The sequence below is a fragment of the Sus scrofa genome, chromosome 1 (assembly GCF_054392235.1).
Source record: "Sus scrofa isolate SSC_HxYL_T2T_F1_AM1 chromosome 1, Sscrofa_HxYL_maternal_Yorkshire_Landrace_v2.0, whole genome shotgun sequence".
Classification (NCBI taxonomy): domain Eukaryota; kingdom Metazoa; phylum Chordata; class Mammalia; order Artiodactyla; family Suidae; genus Sus; species Sus scrofa.
Window position 1 is genome coordinate 90,376,453 of NC_139383.1, and position 25,175 is coordinate 90,401,627.

Below are 25,175 nucleotides of genomic sequence, written 5' to 3' on the forward strand. Positions count from 1 at the left end.
AAGAATGCCCAATTTTTTCAATCCTCACATTAATCCACTTGTTTATTAACAGAATATATATAATGTCTATTCAAAAATAACAATTTTTGTCAGAATTATGTAGTCTGCACTCACTTTTGCAAACAATCCTTTGAATCTTTTCTTGGTTTTGGAATTAAAAATTCATTGTTTTCCTGGCAATTTAACAAAATGTAAATTATATCACTGCAATTCATCATTCCCAATTACCTTTCCTTTATTTATTTCAAGGATAAAAAACTATCTAGCTTCAAGATTAAAATATCTTCAGAAGTCTAATTAGACTTTATAGTTTTGAACATTTTCTAAATATTGTATATAATAGCTTTTTAAAAACTTTTACCATGTCTGTCTTATTAATAAGAATTTCTTAATATTGAAAATATTAAATAATTCTTTCTTATGCTATATTGAAAAAATACACTAAATTGAAATAATATATCTAATCTAATCATCACTGCAAAACTTCATGTATCAGCAGGATTCCAGCTATCAAGTGGGTATTCATGATATAGTTCAATTCAGGAATCATAGTTCCCAATCGTAGGATATAAGCCATGAGGGAGAAGCTGGAAGCCATTAGTGGCTAATATTCGTTAATCTAATGAACTGTATTAAGGGTTACTATTTGCTAGGCACAGTGTTATGTGCTGGGATAATGAACAGACTAGAGATGTCAGATGATTTATTAGCTGAGTACAGTGTTTGTCATATAGCAGGGTGGTCAGTAGATATTTGCTGAATAAAAAAATGAATATACTGACTTGGATAAAAGTTATTCTATATTCTCTTCCTCCAAGGTAATAGAAATAGCACTGGCTGTCTCTTCATTAGACAGCATTAGCAGAAAGGTCATCGAGGCTGGCTCGTTCTTGACACTGCAAAGGCCAAATGGAGGACCCCATCTCTCCAGTTCTTAATTATTAATCCTAAGGATCCTATGGACTCAGGTCAGGCTAGCGTAGAAGAGTAGCGTACCATCTTCATCCTTTATCTACTCTAAGACACGGCTGATTGTAAGTCACATCTCAATTTCAGAAATGTTAAAATGTGAAAAAACACTTTAAAAATTGATTAAATAGGATATAATAGTGATTCTCAATCCACAGCTGAAACCTAAGTCTATCACAGTTTTAAACATTTTTGCTCTTATGACCATATGGATAAGACATAATTTTTCTGCTGCCTCACCTAAAAACCTGGAAAAAGCCTTCCCTCACTTAGCTGAAAAGAGAAAGCTGAGTAACATATTTCTGAGGTCACTGTCAATTGCTAAGAGCCACGGTTTGGCTTTTATGATTCCTTTTAAATAGCAGCTACCTTGACCTTAAGTCATCGGTAGAAGAAATGGCTAAAACAGGTAATTTCATTTAAGATGGATTATGTTCAAATGCCAGTTTTTTTTTTTTTTTAAACAAATGGCTTATGTGCTGACTGCAGCTTCCATACACATCAGATAGAGTGACTAAGAGTGCCTCTACAGTTAAATTGTGTGTACCTCAAATTACATTCCTATTTAAAATTTTTATAACCAATTTCTGACAAACGGCTGCCGATGTATATCTTTCCTTTTACCTAGTGGGCAGCACACTTGTTACTTTGCATGACAAATTAATGTCAAGAAACCTTACTTTGAGGAAAAAGAAGAAGATTTAGGGGGTTTTGTTGTTGTTGTTTGTTTTTTCCTTTCCTGGCCGCACCAAGGCATATGGCATTCTCAGGCCAGGGATCAGATCAGAAGCGCAGTTGTGACTCATGCTGCAGCTGTGGCAATGCTAGATCCTTAACCCACTGTGCCAGGCTTAGGATTGAACTTGCGCCCCAGAACTGCTGATTCTGTTGCACCAGAGTGGGAACTCCTAAAGATAGTTTTAAACTTAATTTTGAATATTATATTATGTTTGACTTCAACATACAGCTTTGAAGAAACTGGGTTTTACAACTATAACCGATGTTTTAACCTATCTTTGGCTAGGCTAATTAGGGAACACAGATCTTTTGATTTAGAGCGTAATTTAAATAAATAGAATTTGATTATACTATAGAGTGAATTTGTTTTTTATAGTGAGAAAAAAGAGCACATTCAGAAGCTAACCTGGCACGGATAAGCTTATCAGACATAAACGATCTTACATAATACCAATCTCAGACAAGGTTACTCTGCAATAATGATAAAATGAGACAAAGCAAGGCCATTTCATAATGTAAGCAGAAACAAATAGAAGGTCACAATGCAACCTCCCAAAGAACCAAATATTCTTTTTTTGCTAAAAGAGTGAACGAACCACTGCCCCCTTAGCCCTCCCCCCAAACCACCTAACCAAAGCCCAAATTCTGTTCCTGGCTCTTTCAAACACTCTTTTACTGAGAGACCCCCATGGCTGCCCATGGTGTATGCTCGTCCTTGATGCAAGTACTAAACCCAAGTGGTCTAATTACAGGGGCATTCGTGGAGGTCTTTGGCTGGAGGGCACAGGAAAATAAAAAAAATGAGACACAACAGCTCCCAAGTCTAAACCGTCTAATACTAACCTGTCTAATACTATCCTGTCTATCTGCCCTTTTCCAGTATTGTGTTACTGAGAATAACACAAATGTCTAACCATCCCCATTTACCTAGAAAATAAGCTTTAAGCAGTAAACATGGTTTTCAATGAGAAAATGACATAAAATCCAGCCACCTTTTCTTCTTTTTGGTTAAGAGACAGAGTGTGTTTTAAACATAAGATTCAAATTCTTCTATGTGACCTAATCATTTTTCTGGATAAGGTAGCCTTTTCTGTAAGATATTTGTTAGACCACAAGCACCATTTTTTTTCCATAAGCACCATTTTTAAAGAAATGACATTATTCCACATTGACAAATAAAATGAAATTAGAAAGATCTCTTATCTAATGTTTGTAAAATTCAGTATCTTACATGATTCAGTGGAAAACTGCATTTATTTTCACAAAATAAGGAGTGTAAGTATAAATATATAAAACAAATTTTAGAAAGTTTAAAAATGGATGAATTATTCACCTTATAAACACTTAATTTTCTACAAACTGCGATCACATTTATATAAAGGAAATTCTTACTCACGCTTCATTGAGGGGTACAAAAATAAAATCCTTCTCAAAAATATCTACATGCCGCGTCCAAGTTTTCACTCTCCCATGTCGCTTTTGCTGTATTCTGTGAAGAGAGAAACTATCAAGCTTCTGAAATGTTTCTAGTGTTTCAGTTTATATGCAGCAATTTATAAATCACAAGGATTAAGATGTTAATAGATCACACAGTTGTATAAGATTTAACACGGTGTGAGAAGAAAGGAGAACACCTAAGATGGAGCTAGGAAGCTGTGAGACTGCTCATCACTGAATCTGGAAGAAAGAGATGATTTAATCCTACTACTTAATAGGGTAGACCAGAGCTACTATTTTTATTGTTGCAAAACTGGTTTTAGCAACGATACTGAGAAGCATTTCAGACCATAATCTATAATAACTGAGAAGACAGCAGGAAAAGTAAGTGTTATCTTAGCACAGGTGAAGGAGGACAGATTACCAGCACTGGTCAAAAACCAATCACAAAACAACAACAACAACAAAACAAAACAAACAAAAAAAGGAGTTCCGTCATGGTGCAGTGGTTAACGAATCCGACTAGGAACCATGAGGTTTCGGGTTTGGTCCCTGCCCTTGCTCAGTGGGTTAACGATCCGGCGTTGCCGTGAGCTGTGGTGTAGGTTGCAGACGCGGCTCGGATCCCGCGTTGCTGTAGCTCTGGCATAGGCTGGTGGCTACAGCTCCGATTGGACCCCTAGCCTGGGAACCTCCATATGCCGCGGGAGCGGCCCAAAGAAATAGCAAAAAGACAAAAAACAAACAAACAAACAAACAAAAAACAATCACTACCATCAACTCTAAGATAGAAAATTAGGAATCACTGAAAGAGTAGACAATGTTATTTATATTAAGCACAACAGACATCAATTCAAGATATTTAACAGCACTAGTGACAAAAAATGTATCAACTCTTTGTATCTTAGAACCAATTACCAGCAATTATCAGAGCTGGACCCTATATGGAGAAGAAATATCTAAAGAACTTCCTAAAATTACAGAGTCACAGGGTCCTCTGTTAGATATTATGGATGGAACATCTAGGGTAAAACAGGGCAATTTGTATTTAATAAGTATCCAAGTAATTTTTTAAACTATCAGACATGTTTGGAAAATACTGATCTAGATGTTAGACCTAAAACTTTTATGAATCCCAGGTATCTTGGGGGCTTTAGAATATTATGAATTATATTAATTTTGCTAATTGATAATAGACCTAAAAATGTCGTTTCAATACAAACATGATTTTTTCTAAGTTAAATTTAAATGAAACTTACTATTATCTGTTGAATATTTTCAAAAGGCTTAACTTACGACAGATTAGTTGTTTCATGAAGATTTCTCCTCTCTCTCTGATTAAGGCGTTTATAGAAAAAAGAACTGAATATATGAATTCGGTCAGCGTCTTCTTTCTTCAATTTTTCAAGCACCAAATACCTATTTTATAAAAAGTAATTCGAAATATAATAAATTTAACAGCTTACTTGATACTAAAAACAGTTACACAGTGATCAAATATCACTTTAGCCACCATCAGTCTTTATTTCTTTAAACTGGAAAAAGTTATTAACAAAGTTTATTTTATATTTGAGACAATGATTACCACCAGATTATTCTTAGGTAATGAAAAGCAATGTTTGAGAGTAAAACTAGGAATTTGAAAGATCTAATCTTCTAAAACAAGGGCACACTTATGAATTCCACAGAAACATTATTTATCACAGCCAAAAAATAGAAATGACAGAAATGCTTGCCAACTGATCAATGGAAAAACAAAATGTGATATATCCATATAATGTAATATCATTTGGCAAGAGAAAGAAGTGAAGTTTTGATACATTCTGGAACACAGAAGAACCTCGAAAACATTATGATTAAAGAGGCCAGTAACAAAAAAACCATGTATCGTGTGATTCCATGTATATGAAATGCTCAGAGTATGCAAATCCACAGATAGTGAGGAGGCTGCTCGCTGCCTAGAGCTGGGGTCGGGTTGGAGAAAAATGGGGGGTCACTGTTAATGGGTACTGAGGTTTTATGGGGGGATCGAAATGTTCTAATATTGACTATGGTTATGATGGTACAACTGTCTGAATATACTAAAACCACTGAATGATATACTTTAAATGAGTGAATTGTATGGTATCTAAAAAACTACTTTTGTTTTAAACAGTTCAGTTAATAATCAATGAAGACACAGCCATAAACGATTTTTTATAAAAACAGAAAAGAACCTGTATAGAGGTTATAAAGGTGACCCTTTGAAGTGATCTTACATCAGTTCTAAGCTTTCCTTGCCTTAATTTTTTTTTCTATAGGTCTATATCAAAACCAATAGCAATAGTCCTTTACATTACAAAGAGAAATTGATATATTAAATTTATGTTCCAAAATCCCTCAAAGGAGCTATGCAAATTCAAGCTCATGACCATATTCATTTTAAAATGAAATTAGGATAAAGCCCAGTGAAATCTGGAGTTCACGTCATCGTGGCTCAGTGGTTAACCATGAGGTCGTGGGTTCGATCCCTGTCCTCGCGCTCAGTGGGTTAAGGATCTGGCGTTGCCGTGAGCTGTGGTGTAGGTTGCAGACGAGGCTTGGATCCCATGTTGCCTTGGCTCTGGCGTAGGCCAGTGGCTACAGCTCCGATTAGACCCCGAGCCTAGGAACCTCCATATGCTGCAGAAGTGACCCTAGAAAAGACAAAAAAAAAAAAAAAAAAAAAAAAAGCGCCTTGTGAAATCTTACACAGAAACAGCAAATATCCAGAGCGCACATCTGTGAGGGCTGTCAATTTTATTATAATAGCCAATAACTCTAAAGCTCAAGTTCTGATAAAAAGGACATAACTTGGAGTTCCCGCTGTGGCTCAGAGGAAATATGACTAGTATTCATGAGGATGCAGGTCTGATCCCTGGCCTTGCTCAGTGGGTTAAGGATCCAGTATTGCTGTGAGCTGTGGTGTAGCTTTCAGACTTGGCTTGGATCTGGTGTTGCTATGGCTGTGTGGTATAGCCCAGCAGCTATAGCTCCAATTCAACCCCTAGCCTGGGAATCTCCATATGCTGCAGGTGCAGCCCTAAATAAACAAAAGAAAAAAAAAAAAAAAAAAAAAAAAAGGACATAACTTACAGATAGTCTGCTCTAGGGCAACTCAGTGTGCCCCCACAAAAGATACAAGACTGAATGACACAGTTTACTCTTTTTATTTTTTATTTCTTTGGCTACAACCACAGCATGCACAGGTTCCCAGGCCAGGGTCCATCCAAACCCTCACCTCAGCAGTGACAATGACATCCTTAAGCCGCTGAGCCACCAGAGGACTAACACAGTTTAAATCAACTGCCAAATTCTACATATATATTCAAAACAGCACGCAGTGAACTAGACTGGAATCTAGGGACTATACTTTAATGGGTGAACCATGCTTTTATAGGAATAATGGCTACTTTATAAACTAACCTGAATAAATAAAGGAATAATTCAACTTTAAAAAGGTTACTGGTGGAGTTCCTGTCATAGCTCAGTGGAAAACAAGTCTGACTAGCATCCAAGAGGACGCAGGTTCAATCCCTGGCTTTGCTCAGTGGGTTAAGGTTCGCCATTGCCATGAGCTGTGGTGTAGGTCACAGACGCAGCTTGAATCCCACGTTGCTGTGGCTGTGGTGTAGGCTGGCAGCTGTAGCTGTGATTCAACCCCTAGCCTGGGAACTTTCAAATGCGGTGGGTATGGCCCTAAAAAGACAAAAAATTTAAAAAATAATAAAAAAAATTGATTTAAGAAAACTGACTCTATTTCATAGGTAAACAAATCCACGCCTTATTTTTTTTTTTTTTTGGAAATGGAAGAAATAATTTATTTGCAAATAAAAGGATTTTCATATAGAAAACTTGAAAAGATCTACAGACAGATTAGAAAGAGTAACAGTTTTCACAAGATGGCTGGCTATAAGATCAAAATCTGTTTGTTGAAATACTCAAAAATTTAAGTATTGGTTGTCTCAAAATTGCATAGATTGGAGTTCCTGTTATGGCTCAATGGTTAACAAATCCAAATAGGAACCATGAGATTGTGGGTTGGATCCCTGGCCTTCGCTCAGTGGGTTAAGGATCCAGAGTTGCTGTGAGCTGTGGCTCAGAACCCCCGTTGCTATGGCTCTGGTACAGGCTGGTGGCTATAGCTCTGATTATTAGACCCCTAGCCTGGGAACCTCCATATACTGCAGGAGCAGCCCTAGAAAATGCAAAAAGACAAAAAAAAAAAAAAAAAAAAAAAGAAAAAAGAAAAAGAAATTGCATAGCTTAATGGAGGATTTCTCAAGTGTGGCACTGCTGGCATTTTAAGCCTGACAGTGCTCTACTTCAGGTCTGTCCTGTGCAGTGCAGGTGCTGAACAGTATCTTTGGCCTCTACCCACTAGATGCTATCAGCAAACATCCCTCCCCTTTCTGAGAACCACAACTGCCTGCAAACATCGTCAAACATGCCCTGGGTCCCAAACACCCCCCCGCCCCCTGTCGCCCCTGAGAATCACTGATGCAGTGCAATTACAATCAAAATCCCTAAAGGATTTTTCTTTTTTAATCCCTCACTACCGCAGATTACAGAGCTGTGTTTCCTGCATTTGGAGAAATTGCAGTGGTGGATCAGCACACCCTCAGTGCAGTGGCTAAGCCTCACCCTGGGAAAACATCTTCGTGACCATGCTATCTCCCCTGCTAGGTTAAGTATCCAAAAGACTTTTAAAAATAGGCTGATTCCAAAATTTATCTGAAAGAATCAAAAGGTTAAGCATGGAGTTCCCCTTGCGGCTCAGTGGTTAACAAACCCGATTAGTATCCATGAGGACGAGGGTTCAATCTCTGGCATCGCTCAGTGGGTTAAGGATCCAGAGTAGCTATGAGCTGTGGTGTAGATCGCAGATGTGGCTTGGATCCCGAGTTGCTGTGGCTGTGGTGTAGGCCGGCAGCTACAGCTGTGATTCAACCCCTAGCCTGGGAACCTCCATGTACCGCAGGTGTGGCCCTAAAAAGACAAAAGCCAAAAGCCAAAAGCCAAAAAAAAAAAAAAAAAAAAGCCAGCCAAGCATATCCCAAATATTCCTTTAGGAGACTAAGGAGGAGAACTAGCCTTTCGAAATAAAAAAAATAAAGCAGTGGTAATCATGGCAGCATGATACTTATGCAGAGATAGAAACCTGTGCTACTATTTTATCTTAGTGTGTGTCGCAGGTGGCGTTTGACAGTGCTGGGGAGAGGATGAACTCCTTAATAAGTAACCTCACGGCAGTTATTTACTCACACTGAAAAGAAATGAAATTAGGTCTCTACTTCATCATGCACTAAAACAAATCCTAGAGGAATTAAAAAACTTAAAAGTGAGAAAACAAAACTGCAAAATTGTCCTTCTGATCAGATATACATCCATAAGCACTTCGGCGACTGTATATAGTTCTGGGTTTTTTTTAAATGTACATGTACTAGAATTATTAATTCTAGTTGGAACAACTAAGTCTCTTACTCTAGAATTAAAGAGAAAATCCAAGTTTATTACAAAAGAACTTGTAGGAATTTTTTCATTTGGATGTATTGTTTTTTTTTTCAGTATATAAATCCTTCAAATATTGAATGTCATGGTGAAACTGTTCACCTGTTATAAAGTAGACAACCTAAGAATTTAAATCATGACATTTAATCATGACATTAATGAAGTTAAAAGCTGACTAAAAGTTTGAAAGTACTTTTTATTAAACTAATTCCTTAAAAAATTCTTTTAAATTAATTCTTTTCTTCTCTACATTAAAAAAAAAAAATTATTTTATGGCCACACTCGCAGCATATGGGAGTTCTCAGGCTGAGAACTGAATCCAAGCCACAGCTATGAGCTGCAGCAATGCCGAATCCTTTAACCCACTGTACCAGGCCAGGGATTGAACCCAAGCCATTGTAGTGATCCGAGCTGCTGCAATTGGAGTCTGAACCCACTGTGCCATGGCGGGAACTTCTCTTTGCATTTTACTGATATTCTCTGGATCCAATGCCCGTCTACTTCTTGCAATTCTGGCAAACTGTTTAAAAGTTTATTTCTAACTTACAGAGTTAGAAATGGAAAAGAATGAGGTCTGAGAGCAGCTGAATTACTTAAATAGTGAGTTTTTAAACCTTTCTTCTTTTTTATTCCTTTCTAAGAATATCATGAGACAAATATACATCCAGACTTTAAAAAAAATCATGGGAGTTCCCACTGTGACTCAATGGTAACAAACCCGACTGGTATCCATGAAGATGCAGGTTCGATCCTTGGCCTCGCTCAGTGGGCTAAGTATCCAGTGTTACTGTGAGCTGTGGTATAGGTCACAGACATGGCTTGGATCTGGCATTGCATGCGGAAGTACCTCGGCCAGGGATCAAACCTGTGCCACAGCAGTGATGACAGTAGATCCTTAACCCATTGAGACACCAGGGAATTCTTCTAGTAACTGTTGATAAAGGGAAATTGAAGTCTCCAGATGTATTTGCTGTTAAAGTTATTATTATTTTTTTTGTCTTCTTGTCTTTTCTAGTGCCACACCTGCACCTGCGACCTACACCACAGCTCATGGCAACTCGGGATCCTTAACCCACTGAGCGAGGCCAAGGATCGAACCTGCAACCTCATGGTTCCTAGTCGGTTTCATTAACCACTGAGCCATGATGGGAACTCCTGTTATTTTAATTTTAGTTCTAAATTTTCTGTTTCTTTTTTCTTTAAATCTCCCTATTTATTTCAGAAGCTTCACATATATTCACAACTGTTCATTAAAGAATTTTTATGATTCTTTATCAGGTAATTCTAATATCTCAGTGCTGTCTATTGATGATCTTTTCTCTTTCATTTTGAGATCACTGATTCTTGGTGAGACAAGATATTTTCAGTTGAAATCTGGATAATTTGAGTATTACAAGACTCTGGATCTTATTTAATTCTTGTGTTTTAGTAAGCCTGTGCTATTCCGACCTCATTATTGCCATGTGGGGGTGAAGTTCAGGTTCCCCACTAGGCCACCATCAGAGGTGGAAGGGCTCATGTTACTGACAGGTGGGGATGGGAGACTCCCCACTGATAGGCCTCCACTGTTATCACCTCAGCTGGGTGGAAGAGAAGGACAGGTGCCTCAGGAGCCGCCAGGGATCAGGGTGCCAGTACAGCTCCACACTTGACCCTAATGAGCTCAGGGTCATGTGCCTCAAAGTTATCCTTACCATTATTTGTTAACCCCTGCTGTACAGTTACTACCAAATGTATTCCCCTTTAAAGCTTCAGCTCTCTTCAATTTCCTTAGAACACCCTCTCTGGATTTCTCTTATCTCTCAAATACCTTCAGAATTTATTTGTGGGAGCCTCTTTTTTCCTCATCTGTCTCTTAAAAATCTATTCTCCAGGTTTTGTCCTTAAAGCTCTTTTTCTCATTCTATATCCCTACTATGCAATTCCATCCACTCTCATAAACTACCACTTGTAAAGCCTTCTAATTCTGTTACGACTCTAGGCCAGAAGTCAACTGACCTCTAGAAACATATATATAACTGTCTATTGGCAATGTCCCCTTTGTTGTATCCCAGACATCTAAAAGGGAACTTGTCCCCTCTCCTACCCAAATCTGTTCTGTGTCTACAATCATGGCTTTAGTTAGTGGCAAAGCATTTAGCACATCTCACTAGTAAGAAAACCAGGAGTTATTTGGCATCTGCTTATTTCTGCCCTTCTTAATAGCCATTCAATCAGTCCTGGACTCCTGCTAAACAACTCTCCTAAAACATTTCATTATTTCTTCCTTACTCCAACTAAAATGCCTTAATTAGGCTTCATATATCACCTTAATTAAACTTCCTTAAGCATTGCTCATCTACACATTCACAATGAACATGCTTGTAAAGAAGACCTTAAGGAAACTCAATTACTTTTCTGAACAAAACCTTTCATTCTTTTTTTAAAAGATCTTTTTAAAAATTTATTTAATTTTATCTTATTTTCTGGCTGTGCTCATGGCATGCAAAAGTTCCTGGGCTAGGGATCGAACCTGGGCCACAGCAGTGACAATGCCATATCCTTATCTGCTAGGCCACCAGGGAACTCCAAAACCTTTCATTCTTGATAACAATGTTTTCTTTTCCCAAAATGAGTTGCAACCATTTGTAGGCTATAAAATCAATACTGCAGTTTTAAATAACCAATTTTTAAAAAAATATCATCTTGTGATATGCATCTGAATAAACTACAAAATAGAGCACTAGACACACTGATAGTTAAGTTCTGTTTTGTTTTATACACACACCTGTTTTATATCCCAAGTCAGTAAGCACAACTTAATCCATGTATAAACACAGTGTACACACATGTGCATGCATAAGGATTCAGGGTCATGATGTAAGCCCTTCCAGGAAAGCTTATTTACCAACCCCCGAAGAGAATGGGGGAAAAAAAAAAAAAAAAAAAAAAAAAAAAGCTTTCTTTTTCATGCTATGTCTGTACCATGTTAATGCTTCTGCCAATACTTTGATCCCATATCTGTGCTCCCCATAAGATCATAAACTTCTAACAAAGTAGTACTTGACACAAAGTTGGTACTTGAACATTTATTGAAGGAAACAAGTGAAATCATACTTTTGCACCTGGCTCAACAAATTATTACTTAACCTAGGATAGTAACAAATTTAGAGGCTTAAAATATAGCAATATGGAGTTCCCGTCGTGGCACAGCAAAAATGAATCTGACTAGGAACCATGAGGTTGCGGGTTCCATCCCTGGCTTCACTCAGAGGGTTAAGGATCCAGTGTTGCCGTGAGCTGTGGTGTAGATCTCGGACGCGGCTTGGATCTGGCGTTGCTGTGGTTGTGGTGTAGGCGAGCAGCTGTAGCTCTGATTCGACCCCTAGCCTGGGAACCTCCAAATGCTGCAGGTGTGGCCCTAAAAAGCTAAAAAACAAAAAAACCCCAATATAATAAGCTGTCATTTATGATCAGTTTTCACATGCCCGGTATTCTTCCTGGCACTTGAAATGTGTATCATTTCACTCTTACGATCCTTTTAGGTATTATTATTATCCCCATTTTTTAAAATGACGAAACATAGGTAGAAATACTAAATAACTTCCCAAATGTCACACAATAAATGGCAGTGATAGAATTCAAAATCCAAACAATTTTGACTCTTGGAAACAAAGACATACATTATGAAATGTTAAAAATTTGCTAAAAGGCTAGTAGAAAATTAACTTACTTCAAATAAAAGTCTATAATAACATCATTTAAAAATTCCCCTTCACTCAGACAGTGCAGGTCCTCATTAGTAACGGAGATACCTCCCTTAGCTGGAGGTGGTGGATATACTATTAATCTGTAACAAAATTTAAAAAATAAGTAAATAAATAAAACTATAATATAGAACTGAAATGTAGTAAAAGAAAAGAAATTTAAGAAGGTTGCAAATGTAAAGGAATTTCTCTCACTTTTCTACGGGGCCCATGAAGATGGTGTGGCTCTCTCCAGTTTCATCCTCGTCATCAAAAAACTGTAATTCTTGTTTGTTTTTAAACTGTATTTTAGATTCAATGCCCACCTGGTAAAATAAATTAAATTATCAATTCACAAAGCCAATTTGAAAAATTTTCAATGAAAAGTAAAGTACATGGCAAAAAGGCTTTTCAATGAAAGAGGATTAAAAATAAGAAACAGGCAAAACTTGGGTCCATTTTCTTTCTATCTGTAGCTTCTGAACAGTGATACTTCTCCAATTTTGTAATAATTGTTTTCTAGTATCTTGTCTGAAATCTCTACTCTCTATATTAAATTATATTATGTTCGTAAAATACAAAGACTAGATAGTGGCTGTTCCTCCAGTGAAGGTCTACCTAAATTCAGTGGCTAGGCAATCCATGGAATACAGGAGCAGAGGCTCAGGGAACACAGTCCATTGAGCTTCAATTCTCCAGAAATGAAGGAGTCCTTAAACAAAGAGCCTTCCACTGCAACCTGAGTCCATCACAGCTGCCTTATAATTGCAGCTGCTCTTTTCTTGCTCTGGAATCATCTTCCATGGTTAATTCTACAAAGAAGAGGACTGGTTCCCCTTCCCCCTTCTGTTCTTTTCCTCAACTCCCTAATTGTGTGAACAGCTCTTTTCTGGTGAAGCCCTGCTCAACTTCACCAATATTATGCCTTAGAGAGTGCTATTTCCAAATCTGTAGGCAGGCTGAGAAGATTTAAGTATTTCTACAGTGAAATATACTTAAATATCCACGTTACACAGAAGTGTACAGTACATCAGGGACCAACACTCCTTTATTTGTACTGAAGCCAATGTTACCACTGAGAACCACTAGCGAATTTAAGAAACAGAGTAACAATCAATTGGAACAGTAGCACATGTTGAGAGTGGGGGAAAAAAGAAAAAAGGAGACAAAAAATAAAGATAAGAATGGAGTGTGGAAAGGAACTAAAATGAAAAGGCTTCTGAGACCTGTACCAGTTACTATCTGTGTCACAAGTTACCTGCCAACCATTAATGTTTTGGTACAAGATAGCTCACAAACCACATATAAAATCAAATAATTCCGGGCGTTCCCATCGTGGTGCAGCGATAACGAATCCGACTAGGAACCATGAGGTTGAGGGTTTGATCCCTGGCCTCGCTTAGTGGGTTAAGGATCTGGATCTGGCATTGCCATGAGCTGTGGTGTAGGTTGGATCTGGTGTGGCTGTGGCTAGCAGCGTAGCTCCGATTAGATCCCTAGCCTGGGAACCTCCATATGCCACAGGTGTGGCCCTAAAAAGGAAGGGGAAAAAAAAAAAAAAAGCAAATAATTATGAAAAGGAATTTAAAAGATCTAACTCCAAATGAACAATGTGATAATGAACCAAATTTCCTTTTAAAGCTATAGTTTAAAATTACATTACAGGAGTTCCCACTGTGGCTCAGCACAAATGAATCTGACTAGTAATGAGGATGCAGGTTCTATTCCTGGACCTGCTCAGTGGGTTAAAGATCCGATGTTGCCCAAGCTGTGGTGTAGGTTGCAGACGCAGCTTGGATCCTATGTTGCTGTGGCTGTGGTGTAGGCCAGTGGCTATAGCTCTGATCCGACCCCTACTTACCATGGGACCCTCCATATACCGTGGGTTCGGCCTTAAAAAGACAAAAAAAAATTACATTAAAGACATAATTACATTTTTAATTTTGTTTTCTTTTTGCACACCACTTCCTTTGATGCTCTCTTCATAGGTTCTTGTACAGGCAACAAGTCTGCTATTGGCTTCTTCAAAGGGAATTTTCGCAAAAAAATTGGACACCTTATTCTTTGCACCAATTTCGGTAATGATATTTTCAAATACCATATTTGCCTGAGGATCAAGGCCATTTTGAAAAATTAGAATTATGTATTGTTCTTCCAAATCTGAAAAGAAATCAATATAATTATAAGTCTAAAAGAAAAAACAGATACTAGAAAAAAAGTAACAATTACTCATTTCCAGGAATATCACCAGAAATCCTGGCTTAAGCATTCAAATAGTGTTTGGCATACAGTGGATATACAATAAATACTAGAATAGAGACCAGTGACAGTGTCACCTAACAATGTCACTTAAGTTACTAAGAGAAAGGAACCAGAACACATTACTCTAGCAGCAGGTCAAGAACAAACCTACTCATAGATCTAACTAACTGAATTCATCTAATAGGGTCCACATATATTTATAGTTTTAAATATATAATCAGTTAACATTTTTGTGAAACACAACTGACAAATGGGCAGATAATATCTTTATATTTAACTGTAAAAACTGCTATTCACTAATAGGCCAATTCTTGCAGCTTTAGCAGTAGCTTTCAGGGACTCATCATCATAAAGCTGAAGAAACAATTACTGAAGAAAAGCATTTACTTTACAACTAGTTACGCTATGCCACAAAGGTTGAAAGGAAAAGGAAACATACTGAAGAACCACTTCTATTTACTGTAGGGGATGAAGACCTGTTCTATGAACTTTAAAACTTCCTCTTCAGGCTAAGTTTCAAGGATTCCAGACTGATGGCTGTTTTACATCAGTGCATGAAAAAAACACAACAACAACAAACACACTTCACTGTACTCAGATTATACAACGTTAAAATAAAGAGTATATATCTTTTGAGTTTTAATCCATTTTGGAAACTTTCTAAATGTGTAAACCTGGGCTTTATCTTCAGAACCTTCACTTTCTGTGGACTTTTCCTCACCTGTATAATGAGGGATATAATATTTATCTTACAAAGTCACTCTAAGGACTGGAGGTAATATAATTCTAAGGTGTCTATCAAAGCGGACTCATATCCTGCTAACCAATGCACTGTATGTATTACTCTATTTATTCTACATAACTTACTTGTTAACTTATTTATTCCTTTACAATCATTCCACACATTATCCTTCATGTTCATCTGCAGTTGCATGCTCAATTTCTGATACACTGCTGGTGTCGTCTGAAGAAACACTACTGGTAATTTTCGGACATTACACCATTCACATTTAGTTAGATCAGAGGTATTTAAGGTAATCCCTACAGGATCATTTTCTGGTTCTGGAGAAAAACAAATGGAAATGGAAAAGGGATCGGTTCTTAACGGGACAAAATCATGAATGGAGCACACTACGAGGAAGTACAATTTTAAAGTTAAGTACATATTTATTTTGTAAATAGTAACTCAGTGAGAAATGAAGCAAAATCTTTTATCTTAAATAAGTGTCAACATTTTTCCAAATGAAAAGATGATTCTAATGAAGTACACTTAAAAAACAAAGCTCCTGTGGTTCTATCTAATGAAATTATACTATTAAGATATATGCCCTTTAAGAAGATATGTGTAATAACTAAAGAACTTGGTGAATTCTAAGAACCTCATTTAATTTTTTATTTCAGTACAGTGTTTTAGTGTAAACAAAGCTTTAGTAAGCAAAAGGACATAAATTAGCTTACCTTCTAGCTTTATCTTGATAAAATCTAAACAAAACTAAAAAAAAAAAAAACACAAGATAAATTAGTAACAATCATAGATTTCTGAAGATTTTGCTACACACAAACACCCTAAATGACATGTTATTTGGGACTTAAAACTATAGATGTCAGAAAAACTGATCCAGGGAGTTCCCATCGTGGCGCAGTGGTTAACGAATCCGACTAGGAACCATGAAGTTGCGGTTTCGGTCCCTGCCCTTGCTCAGTGGGTTAACGATCCGGCGTTGCCGTGAGCTGTGGTGTAGGTCGCAGACGCGGCTCGGATCCTGCGTTGCTGTGGCTCTGGTGTAGGCTGGCGGCCACAGCTCCGATTAGACCCCTAGTCTGGGAACCTCCATATGCCGCAGGAGCGGCCCAAGAAATAGCAAAAAGACAAAAAAAAAAAAAAAAAGAAAAACTGATCCACATACTCTATGCTTCTTTTTTTGTGTGTGTGTGTTCCTTCACACTTGCCTAGGTATATACTTAATGTTCTCAATTACTGCAATTTTTCCCTCTCACTACTTCTCTATAAATGTGCCAGGAATAACTTCCCATTATGTTAGAGACCTGAAAGCTTTAGGAGTTACTTAAGAAAAGGATGGGCTCTGTCAGGCTCCTTAGGCAACAGAAGTTAAAAACCAGTTTAAACCGTCTGTAAGTACCTTAAACATGTGTGATTTCAGCCAATCTGAGCAGATACACAGGGCTAGACCTTTGATTTGGTTGGGAAAGGATTACTCATGCTATGCACTTTGAAACAAGTGGTTTTCCAAGGGACTGCCTTTTTTTTTTTTTAAATAACTGATTTACAATGTTCTGTCAATTTCTGCTATACAGCGAAGTGACCTACACATTCTTTCTCTCACCTTATCTTCCATCATGTCCATCAAAAGGACTGGATATAGTTCCCTGTGCTATACAGCAGGATTTCATTGCTTATCAACCACAAATGCAATAGTAACCCTAAACTTTCAGTCCATCCCTACCCCTCCAATGGCAAACGTAAGTCTCCCTCCATGTCCATGATCTATTTCTATTTTGCATATAGATCATTTCTGCCATATTTTAGACTGCACATATAAGTGACATCATATGGTGTCTGGTTTTCTCTTTCTAACTTACTTCACTCAGTATGAAAGTCGCCAGTTCCATCCATGTTGCTGCAAATGGCATTATTTTGTCCTTTTTTATGGCTGAGTAGTATTCCATTGTATATATGTACTCTGTGCTTTATTATGAGAATCCACACTCCCCCTCTGCCAAGGATCTCTCAGAAAGGCAGGTTTTACCTTTTTTATTCAAGCACCTACTAGAGTATTTCTTCTATTATTGGCTTATTTATTACAACCTTAAAGTTGACAGACTATTACAATGAACACCCAAATAATCCTTACCTAGATTCACTAACTCTTAATATCTTGCCAAATCTAAGTCATCAGAGTTTCTATGTGTATACACACTTCCCTTTTGCCAAACCAGCATAAAGCAGGCAGGGGACATCATAGCAGTCCATTACTAAATTCTTCAGCATGTATCTCCCAAGAACAAGGCCATTCTCCTACACAACCCAAACCACATCTAAGAAAATCAAGATTAACTTCACTCAACACAAAGTTAATACTCAGATTTCCCCAACTGCTCAAAATTGTCCTTTACTGCTGTTTCAACTTTTCCCCAAATCCAGGATTCTGTTAAGGTTATTTTTGTCCTTTGTCTACTTCAGCCTAGACCAGACGAGAATTTTCCTCCCTCTGTTCTTCAAGATACAGTCTTTGAAGAATCCTGGAAAAGTTCTGCAAAATGTACAATATCCTAGACTTGTGATTCCTCACTTTAAAATTCAGGCCACACTTTCCAGCAAATATAGCACATAAGTGATATTTTACACATCCCACTACATCACATCAGAAGGAACTTGAGAGCAGGTTATTCCACAATTTTTTTTTTTTTTTAATTTTTGGCTTTGCCCACCACATGTGGCTGTTCCCCGTCCAGAGATCAAAACCGTACCACAGCAGCAACCTGAGCTGCTACAAGTGACAATATTAGATCCTTAACCTACCAAGCAAGGCCAGGGATTGAATCCACATCTTCACAGAGATGTTGGGTCCTTTAACTCACTGAGCCACAGTGGGAACTCCTATGATATATTTTTTACCCTTTCATTTTTACGGTGAGGAACTATTTAGAATTATTTACACATTCCTAAAGCAATTTGAAATCTTGAAATAATCTTAATATTCTATAAAATATTTCAACTTATAAATGTAAAAATATTACATATTAGCCTTAGCTATGAAATTCTGACTCTTGCAGTTGGTACAGTAAGGAGCTTAGAATGTACTTACAATTACAGGTTCTATTAATAGTCGGAATAGTGTTCCTACTCGTATACTTCGACAGTTTAAAAATACTCTATCAAAGGAACTTTGGCAGCTTAAAGATACAGGATCAACTACAGTTTCTTGAGAAATCACTTTGCGACGTTTTTGAGGTGTACTGATAATAGAATTACCAAACTGAAAAAGAAAAGAAAAATTTCACTTAATAAGGTACTAAAACAAGGCTTCAAACTAAGTAGATACATGCAAAGAAGACTCAACATAAGAAATTATAAAAACATAAAATTGAGTTGACTTCAACAGTGATAGATGAAGTAAATATTTATTGATTTTATAACAATAACAGTAAATCCTTCCCACTTTTTTTTTTTTTCTTTTTTTCAGCCACACCCACCATATATGGAAGTTCCAGGGCTAGGAATTGAATCCAAGCCACCACAGTACACAATGCTGGGTCTCTGACCCGCTATGCCACAGCGGGAATCCTAAACCCTTCCTATTTTATCTTGGTATGCTTTATCTGGTTATTAGTTGAAACTCCAGTAACAGTACAGGAGTGAAAAATGGAATCAGACAGCCTGGGTTCAAATCACAGCTATACCACCTTTTAATGATCTGTAAAATTTAATAACTCTTTAAGTGCTGGTTTCATAAACTAAGAGTATTTATTCAAATGAGCTAATGCATACAAACAGATTAGCACTGTGCTTCATGCACAGTAAAATGCTGGATAAGTTAGCTAGTAATAGAGGTAGTGATTATAGTATTTCGATTGAGTCAGCAATTCTTCAGAAAACAGGTAATTAAGAAAACATTTATATAATAAAACACCTCTTTAGCAGTATCCATCGTGGCTTAGCAAGTTATGAATCCAACCAGTATCCATGAGGATACGGGTTTGATCCCTGGTCCTGCTCAGTGGGTTAAGGATCCAGTGTTGCTGTGAGCTATGGTGTAGTTAGTTCATAAACATGAGTCGGATCTGGCATTGCTGTGGCTGTGGTGCAGGCCAGCAGCTATAGCTTTAATTCGACCCCTAGCCTAGGAACTTCCATATGCCACAGATGAGACCCTAAAATGAAAAAACAAAACGAAACAAAAATGAAGCTTCTTTACATATTAAAAAATGTTAAACTGGAGTTCCCTTGAGCTGTAGCAGGTTAAGGATCTGGTGTTGTCACTGCAGTGGCTCAGGTAGCTGCTGTGGCAAGGGTTCAACCCCTGGCCCAGGAACTTCCACATGCTGTGAGTGGAGCCAAAAAAAACCCCCAAAACAAACAACCCCCCCCCCAAAAGTTAAAGTACTTCACCGTTAAGATCTCACACTTACTTCCAAATGCAAATTAATCATAATATAAAAACACCTTTTATGTAATTATATAATTTCAATTAAATGTAACTAAAAATAAAGTTATTATGTTAAAAACCTTATTATCATCACAAGAATAGAACATGATCTTGATAAAAAGACGAGGGAGTTCCCACTGTGGCTCAGTGGTTTAAGAACCTGACTAGTATCCATGAGGATGTGGGTTCAATTCCTGGCCTTGCTCAGTGGGTTAAGGATCTGATGTTGCCATAAACTGTGGTGTAGGTCACAGATGTGACTCTGATCCTGCAATACTGTGGCTGTGGCATAGGCTGGCAGCTGCAGCACTGATTTGACCCCTTGCCTGGAAACTTCCATATGTCACAGATGGAGCTGGAGCTGTAAAAAGGAAAAAAATGTCCACTGCATTGAAATAGGCACTATTTCCATTATTCTTCCAGAGACTTTTCTGTGATCTATGTCACAGGAAGAAAATACGTATTAAAACAAAATGCAGTACACACACATTTATTTCTATAAACCAATTTCTCAGGCTTATCAACAGATTTACCATGAGTATTTCCCAAGTTACTGACAGAAACCTATCAGAGATTTAAAAAATCTTTAGCTTTAGAATTTTTTTTTAATAAAATGATTTTTTTTTTCCATTATAGCTGGTTTATAGTGTTCTGTCAATTTTCTACTGTACAGCATGGTGACCTAGTTACACATACATGTACATTCTTTCTTCTGACACTATCATGCTCCATCATAAGTGACCAGACATAGTTCCCAGTGCTACTAGAATTATTTCTTTCCTTTTTTTTTGTCTTTCTTTTTTTCTAGAGCTGCACCCACGGCATATGGAGGTTCCCAGGCTGGGGTCTAATCGGAGCTACAGCTGCCAGCCTACGCCAGAGCTACAGCAACACAGGAGCTGAGCTGCGTCTGTGACCTATACCACAGCTCATGGCAACGCCAGATCCTTAACCCACTGAGCGAGGCCAGGGATCGAACCTGCAACCTCATGGTTCCTAGTCAGATTCCTTAACCACTGAGCCATGACAGGAACTCCTAGAATTATTTCTTGAAGTGAGACATTATTAGGAAGCTTATAAGCTGTTCCAGCTGAATCCACAGAGGAGAGCTTGAGCCTGGAACTGGGATGGTTCACATTCTCCCAAGGGCCTCTGAACCAGCCCCAAGGAACCCTTAATGTTCACATGCCTGGGTGAAAATTCTACCACACAAAAATCCATTATTTGTTTAACTGAGTGCTCCTCCACCGAACACGTGAGTTATTTCTGACCTTGCCCCATGACACACTATTCTCCAATAAACACTTTTGTAGCTAAATCCTGGTATTACCACCAAACTGCCCTCTGGCGTAGTTATAATAATTTACACACCCAACATTCTGTTCCTCCAAACACTAACCAAGAAGAAATAACTATTATATTTAAAAAATTTTTCAGCAATAGAACACTTAAAAATATATTTTAATTTTGTTTTCAGTTTTTCACTTAAAAAAAGTTTATTCATTCCATTTATTCATTTTTCTATGGTGTGTTTCTATTTCTTTTTCTTCTTTTTAGAGCTACACTTGTGGCATATGGAAGTTCCCAGGTTAGGGGGTTGAATTTGAGCCGCAGCTGAGGCCTATGCCACAGCCACAGTAACACAGGATCCTTAACCCATTGAACAAGGTGAGGAATCAAACGTCAGGTTCTTAACCTAAGCCACAACGGGAACTCCTGCATCTATTTCTTGATTCTTTAGAAGTTAAAAATATACAAAGGACCAACTCACACTTTGTCACATACTTCATTTTTTCCCCCCATTTACCATTTGATAGGTAACTATAAAATTCTGTGGATGGTGTTTTGGTTCACTGTTCTGCACTTTTTATTTAATCAAATATATTCATCTCTTCATTTACTATTTTTGCTTGCACTGAAATGTTTGGAAAGGCATTCCCCAAGATTATATGAAATATATCAACACACATTTTTATATTATTACAGTTACTTTTTGTTTTTCATTTCTTATTGTTCCCATCTTAATAATCAAATATGTATGTTTCCACATTCTTATTTATTTTTTATTTTTTGTCTTCAGGACCACACCCATGGCATATGCAGGTCCCCAGGCTAGGGGTCCAATTGGAGCTGTAGCTGCTAGCCTATGCCAGAGCCATAGCAACTCAGGATCTGAGCTGCATCTGCAACCTACACCACAGCTCACAATAACACCAGATCCTTAACCCACTGAGTGAGGCCAGGGATCAAACCTGCAACCTCATCGTTCCTAGTCGGATTCGTTAACCACTGCGCCACCAAGGGAACTCCTCCTGTTTCCACACTTTTAATCTATAACTCCTAAAATTCCTGACATACTACACACATATATAATTTTTAACATGAGTTTTTTATTTTTTAAAAAGTTTTTTTTTACAATAATATGTACAGATTTCTGCATCTTTGTATTCTCAATTCAACAGTACCATGTAGAAATCCTAAAAGTCACTGATATAGATCTAATAACTATTGTCAGTGGCAGCATAATAGTCCATGGTATAGATAACCAGTTTCTTCAGCCATTTCCATATTAACAGGCAATAGTTTGTTCACTAATAATCATATTTATACATAAAACCTAAGCATCGGAAGGAGGGGATTCCTTTGAGACTGAGTCTAGGGTATGAATTATCTGGCAATTCAGTATACATCTATAATATTTTAGTAGATATTGACATTGCTTTCCCAAAAGGTTACAATAATTTTTTTCCATCAGCGTATTAGGAAAGTTCTCTTTCCCTTGGATTCTTGCCAGTAGTACATATTAACTGATTTTGTATTAATTTTGAAAGTAGATTAAGTATACAGTTATATTCCATTTTCTTTAATCTGTATTCTTCATGGAGAAGTTTACTTTCTGATTTTTCTTTTTTGTTATATTCCTATCTTTTCTATTTTGTTTTTTCCTCCAACATTTAACTAACAATATTAGTAAAACAACTAAGTTAAAATGACTTCTTCTTGTCCACTAGATTATACATATATGTTTATGTATAAAGGAGACTTCCTTTATATATGTTTATGTACAAAGGAGACTTCATACAAGTAAATGTCAATAAATGTGAAAAGTACCTGGTCTTTCATTCTTGCTTTTCTTGGCAATGTAACTGTACTGAATTCTGAATCTGCTGGAATGCTTCTTAGTTCATGCTCTGCTCTACAGGTATTTTCATTTAGAGCTGCTTCTACTTTTCCTGTGGATGGTGCTGGGGAGGAACATGCTGAATCAGCAGGCTGAGGAGATATGTTTCCTCTTCGGTTAGTCCTGTCACTGTCGTCGTCATCATCATCATCATCACTGGACAAAATGACTATAAAGAAAATGTTAACTACTTCAGGTATTTTATTCCTGTCAGTTAAACATGTAAAGCTATTACCAAAGTAGGAGATGTATCAAATTTGCTTTGGATCTCCTCCAAATCTGAGATTAATAAAAAGGAAGACACAATCCATTCTATCTTATAGAAGGTTAAATTCTGACAATTAGAAATAGCATTTTTACATATAAAATTGATTGCACAGTCCACTTCAATCACCACACAGAAACAAGTTATAGCACACATTAAATGTTTATAAAATCTCTATTTCAGAGTTGCAGAAAGTCTTAAGGTAATCTGCATAATTATTCACAAAACCGCATGCATTTTAAATGTGTGTAAAACTGCATGTGACCAACTAATTTTACCTTACACAGGACAGCACGAATATCATAATTGCTCTTTGGTAAAACATGGACCAATGCTTAAAGCTCAATAAATCTTGTTGAGTAAATGAACATGGGCAAGACAAGACATTAGATGGATGTAATCTGCTCTTATGACTTGTACTCATTATTGAATCTTATCAAACTCATCTCTATATCATAATTCTGTAGAGCCAGCATACTGCATTTCAGTCAAATCCTAACTCCTTACTCTGGTTTATAAATACAACATATTCTGCTCCTAGCCTACTCTTTCACGCTCTTCCATCCTTCTCTCTTCCTGTTCCAGGTACACTGGCACTTTTTCTGTTCTTCAAGCATCACCACCAGCTTGTTCCTGTCTAGACTGTAACTGCTCTAACCCCTTTGAATTTCTGTCATCAAGAACTTAAAACACTTTTCGACTGACTACCTAATCTAAAGTAAGCATACAGATATTTGTGTATTCACATCAACTAAGTTAAATTTCTGTTGTTGTGGATGTTTGCTTGCTTATTTGTCTCTTCCCACTAATACAAATTATAAAAGAGCAAGAATATTGCTTTGCTTACTGCTAGAGTTAAAACAGTGCCTGGCAAAGAAAAAGCATCTAAAAGTCATGTGCTGAAAATGCATAAACCTGTAGGAGCAATTTTCTTTTTCTGTATCCCACACATAAATGCTTAGTTACTATTTTCTGAGTCATATACAAGTTCCAGAAAGGCATCACCACCATTGTTATCCAGTCTCAGGAACAAATACTAAATTTAATCCTTTTCAGAACTGGTATTTTATTAATGGAAAAAATCTAACAGGACAGATTAAAAGGTCAAAACTGATTTACACATACTTGAAAGTTAGGGTCTTGCCACTTACCAGCTATCTGCCTCAGTTTCTCCTCTATGTAAAACTGGGAACAACAAAGTCCTATTTGAAAGGACTGTCTCAAGATTAAATGATTTAATATATAAAAGGTTTATATGTATATAAAAGGTTTTATATATATATATATAAAACGGTTTTAGGTATATAAAAGGTTTATATAAAAGGTTTATATGGCTGACACATATATGCTTTTTAAAAAGTCCATGAAATGTCCATGTTGTTTATGAAAAACTACATAGAAATACACACAAAAACAATAAACCTAGTTTTAATTATTTTAATTGTGCTTCAGGGACATTAAAACTTCTATATCTACTCTATCAAAAACTTAAGTTCCAAAGCTACAACAGATAGAACTGTACCACATAGCTCTTGCTTTATTAACTTAAAAGTTGTGACCATAATTGTAAAGCAACTGGAGAAAGAGTATGCAAAGATGACATACAGTTAAGGAGCTCATCTTAAAGCTGCTTTGCTTCTATATAAAACACAGATTTCAGTCTATATAAATATACAAGATTTTGAGTCAGGGTCTGTAACAGACTAAATTGTGTCCCCCTCACAGTTCCTGCTGAAGCCCTAATCTCCAATGTGGCTATACTTGGAGACAGGGTCTACAAAGAGGTAACAAAGGTTAAATAAGGTCATAAAGGTGAGGTCTTAATCTGACAGAACTAGCGTCAGTGGAAAATGAAACGACAGAGATCTTCCTCTCTCTGTGCAAGCACAATAGAAGGGCCA

General features: G+C 37.1%; 1 protein-coding gene across 23 annotated transcripts in view; it reads right to left on the reverse strand.

The window, feature by feature from the left end:
- SENP6 (SUMO specific peptidase 6) overlaps window positions 1–25,175 on the reverse strand; it is a 132,845-nt gene that overhangs the window by 12,957 nt on the left and 94,713 nt on the right. For 14 of the 23 annotated variants that reach the window (XR_014807946.1, XR_014807944.1, XR_014807954.1 and 11 more), the window contains 9 exons: window positions 22,940–23,178; window positions 18,488–18,658; window positions 16,119–16,152; window positions 15,528–15,722; window positions 14,332–14,558; window positions 12,615–12,724; window positions 12,386–12,502; window positions 4,441–4,563; window positions 3,104–3,196 (listed from right to left, as the gene is read on the reverse strand). Coding sequence is in view for 17 of the 23 variants with exons in the window: in XM_021092302.2 (XP_020947961.1) it covers window positions 3,104–3,196; window positions 4,441–4,563; window positions 12,386–12,502; window positions 12,615–12,724; window positions 14,332–14,558; window positions 15,528–15,722; window positions 16,119–16,152; window positions 18,488–18,658; window positions 22,940–23,178 (1,309 nt within the window). In the remaining 6 variants the exon portion in view is untranslated. Of the gene's footprint in view, window positions 1–3,103; window positions 3,197–4,440; window positions 4,564–12,385; window positions 12,503–12,614; window positions 12,725–14,331; window positions 14,559–15,527; window positions 15,723–16,118; window positions 16,153–18,487; window positions 18,659–22,939; window positions 23,197–25,175 lie in introns of all 23 variants that reach the window. The other 9 variants (XR_014807941.1, XM_084964624.1, XM_084964582.1 and 6 more) reach the window with 1 other exon arrangement.